A 3,257-nucleotide genomic window follows, 5' to 3' on the forward strand; every position below is an offset into this window, starting at 1 on the left:
TTGTTAGCTGATGGCCAGGTGCTTTGCACCTCATATAAGATTAGGAAATTAACACTTAATTCCTATCTCCAGCCTTATTCTCTGCCTAACACAGGGTGTTTAGCAAGAATAATTTTTTTTTCTTAGTCCTACATAATCCCTTTCTCAATGGATCTTCTTTTGCAATGCTAAGGATGATTTATACCCAAGAATAGCAATCCAAGGAATTTAGCCGACATGGACCAAAGTCCAAGAAGGAGCATGTGAGGTTTAGAAAACATCAGCTAGGAATCTGAGCATTGATATGTCAGCAAACAGCTCTTTTCAGTTATATTTTATAATCTGGAAAGAAGTGAAAAGCATAAAACAGAATTTAAGATAACCTGGTTTACTCTGAAATGAAGTGGAGAGGACATGTTTGCATTTCACCCTGGTGAGAAATACTTGAACTTTTAGAGTTGGATGCCTGATTATGCCCCGTGCACATATCAAGAGGCTAAAATAAGGCATATGATGCAGATGGCCTAAGAAATAGATGACTTCATACTTGGACGCTATCCTATGTTATGCATAGGGAGGAGTGAAATGTATTCATCAGCTTAGAGGAGGAAACTAGAAGTCTCACCACATTCCAGGATCTGCCATACGACAAAAACATGTCTAAATATGGTGCAGAGATAAGAGGAAGACTACTTTAAAACATCAGGACAAATACTAAGGTATTGTCACAGCTCTTATTCTCCTAGTGAAGTCAGTAGACACCGTCTCCCGTAACAGCAGTTCAAATAAATTCTAGGTTTGTCCCATAACTGTTAAATCCTCCCTTCATCTACCAAACAAACACCCTCTTGAAAGAAATGTGCAAAGCAAACTGTCTGCTTTTCATGGACTGCTGTTGGTATCTCTGGAAGTTTTATTTTCAGTCCAAAAAAATCTAATATTTCTTGCTAGGATAATGAACTTCTGCAAGTTTAGGAAATAAATGCCATGCAATTAAACTATATACATATTTTCTGTTCCCTCCTATCAGTGACACTGTGTGCAACCGTGAGAGCATTCTGACCTGATGAATTGAATTTGTCATTATTTGTAAATGCAACATTTGTAAAATGCAGTGTGAAACAGATTTTGCAGGAGGTCAATTCCTTGCGTGTTGTATCATTAGTCAATGACAAGACATGCTGTGATGCATCTTCTGTATTTCTGTAATGTTTCCAATACAGCATCAATCATTCAGAACAGAAGCACCTGTAGGCAGAAAAGCAGTAAACATTACATTTTCCCACATCAGAAATGCAAGGCTTGGACAAACACACTGTAAGGTGGTCTACAGGAGATGAAAATCTCAGAAATACTTGTTTTCTTGTAGGGGGGTGATAAGTTGTAATTTAGGGCATTCAAGCTAAATTGACAGTCACAATCTATGTTATAAGAAGCCATCATTTCCCCAAGCTACTCCTTCCAAGCCTACCGGCATGACATGAGTACCTCCATGTAACTGAGAACAGGTGGGGTTTTCCCAGTCTGCCCACACCCAGAGTACTTTGGCTTACTTGCAGGAACTGCTAACCCTTGGTGTTGCCAAGACGGCTCACTCCAATCCGGTCAAGAGGAACTCCAAACCGTCTCTTAGGCAGCTCAACCACTTTCCTGCACAGGGGAAAAAAAAAAACAAAAAACAAAGAAGGAGGAAAAGAACTGGGGAGAGACATCATAGGAATAATCAAAATGTTACTACATTTTTGATTCCTTCATTCATCCCAGTAACAACTTATTCTTCAGACAGAACAGCTGTGCAGGAGCAGCCAAAGATGTGAGTGTTTAAAAATAAGATGCTTCACTTGCCTTACAAAAGAATAGGCAGGAGTTGCACCTGTTTTACAGACTGGCTGACGCTGATCCCCTATCCCTCTTTTTATTTGGTAGGTAGCAAACAAATAACTCCACAGGTTAACCGCTATTCAGAAAAGAAAGGAGGTACACTGCATGAATAAAGGGGAATTGTTTCATGCATAGTATCATGTACTTCAGGTGACCCATTAGCCTGGATCTCCGAAATCTCCAGGGCCAACTGGGGCTAAGATAAGCAAGGAGGTAGGAAGTATTGCACAGTAACAGAGGGGACAAGTCAGAGGAGCCCTGGCAGGATTTTCCTATGGGGTCTCCTGCAATCCACTTTTCTCAAAATTGTATAGTAGCAACACTTTGATGAGATTGAAAATGGGAGGGTTTGGGGTTTTTTCCTCCATATGGTACATTTCCTGACAATTTGATGAACGAGGGCACGAGGAAAGTGTGAAAGAAGTTCTATGCAGGAATAATTACGATTTTTTTAATATAAAAAAGAAGTTTTCCCATCTTAATTCAGCATTTTTGAGCATTTTCTCCACCAGCAGAAGTTTTATTGTAATTAATTGTGGAAGTGATGAGATTTTCTGCAGCTGAGAATAACCTCAACTTTTGCCCTTGGAAATACTTGCCAGTGAAATGCAGGTCCAAGAGAAGCCCTGGAAGATGAACGCTTTTCTCTATCTGTCCTTGTCAAGGAACATAAATAAAAAGAAATTTTGTTCTGTAAGTTGGCAAATGCAAAGTAACTAGCAGGAGAGCATGCTGTGGTGCGCTGGAGTCTAACTCTATGTGCTAGCACTGCCACGCTCACTCAGCCCGTGGCTTTGGGGGCTCTGCACACCCTGCCCAGGACTACCTGTCTAGTCCACGGTCTCATCTGAGCAGCCTCTTTTCCTCACACCTCTTGGGCATGGGCTGAAGGCCAGAGGCATCATTCCAGCATCAGCAGCTCATTTCACGCTGCCTGTTTTCTAGCTACTTTTTTCAGATGAGGTCAAGAAATGGGAATTGACAGCGTACCACGTATGTAGGGAGCACCACATCGGTCACGCTGGAGCGGCTACAGAGCGTCGCAAAGGAAGGGGAGCTGTTTGTACAGCCCTCGCTGTCCCTTCCTCAAACACCTACGATTCCAGCATCGTTGCACTAAGCCATAGGGAAAGCAAAGGGAAAGCAAGCCAAGGGCTGATCCTCAGTCTGTTGCTTCAAGGGCAGCACTCTCTTCTCCCCAGGTGCAGGCACAAGCTGGTGCAGGGCAGGCGGGAGACTTGGGCTGCTGGAGTCATACTGAGCCGGCCTTGATAAAAAGGGGAATTAATTTCCCAGATTGGATTACGGGGTGGTGGTGGTGGTCGTGGGGGCGGTTCTGCGTCATTGGTTGTAACACCGCCGTGCTCTGTAGTTAAACGGAGAAGGAAATGGTAACC

General features: G+C 42.8%; 1 protein-coding gene across 1 annotated transcript in view; it reads right to left on the reverse strand.

Annotated features, from left to right (window-relative positions):
* Nucleotides 1-1,116: 1,116 nt before the first annotated feature.
* The window catches only part of OSTN (osteocrin), a 14,819-nt gene continuing 12,678 nt past the window's right edge, over nucleotides 1,117-3,257 (reverse strand). The window contains exons 4-5 of the mRNA XM_009334092.1: nucleotides 1,533-1,629; nucleotides 1,117-1,227 (exon numbers count right to left, since the gene is read on the reverse strand). Coding sequence (XP_009332367.1) covers nucleotides 1,545-1,629 — 85 coding nt within the window. The 3' untranslated portion in view covers nucleotides 1,117-1,227; nucleotides 1,533-1,544. The remainder of the gene's footprint in view (nucleotides 1,228-1,532; nucleotides 1,630-3,257) is intronic.

Source organism: Pygoscelis adeliae, unplaced genomic scaffold (assembly GCF_000699105.1).
Source record: "Pygoscelis adeliae isolate BGI_AS28 unplaced genomic scaffold, ASM69910v1 Scaffold161, whole genome shotgun sequence".
NCBI classification, from domain to species: Eukaryota; Metazoa; Chordata; class Aves; order Sphenisciformes; family Spheniscidae; genus Pygoscelis; species Pygoscelis adeliae.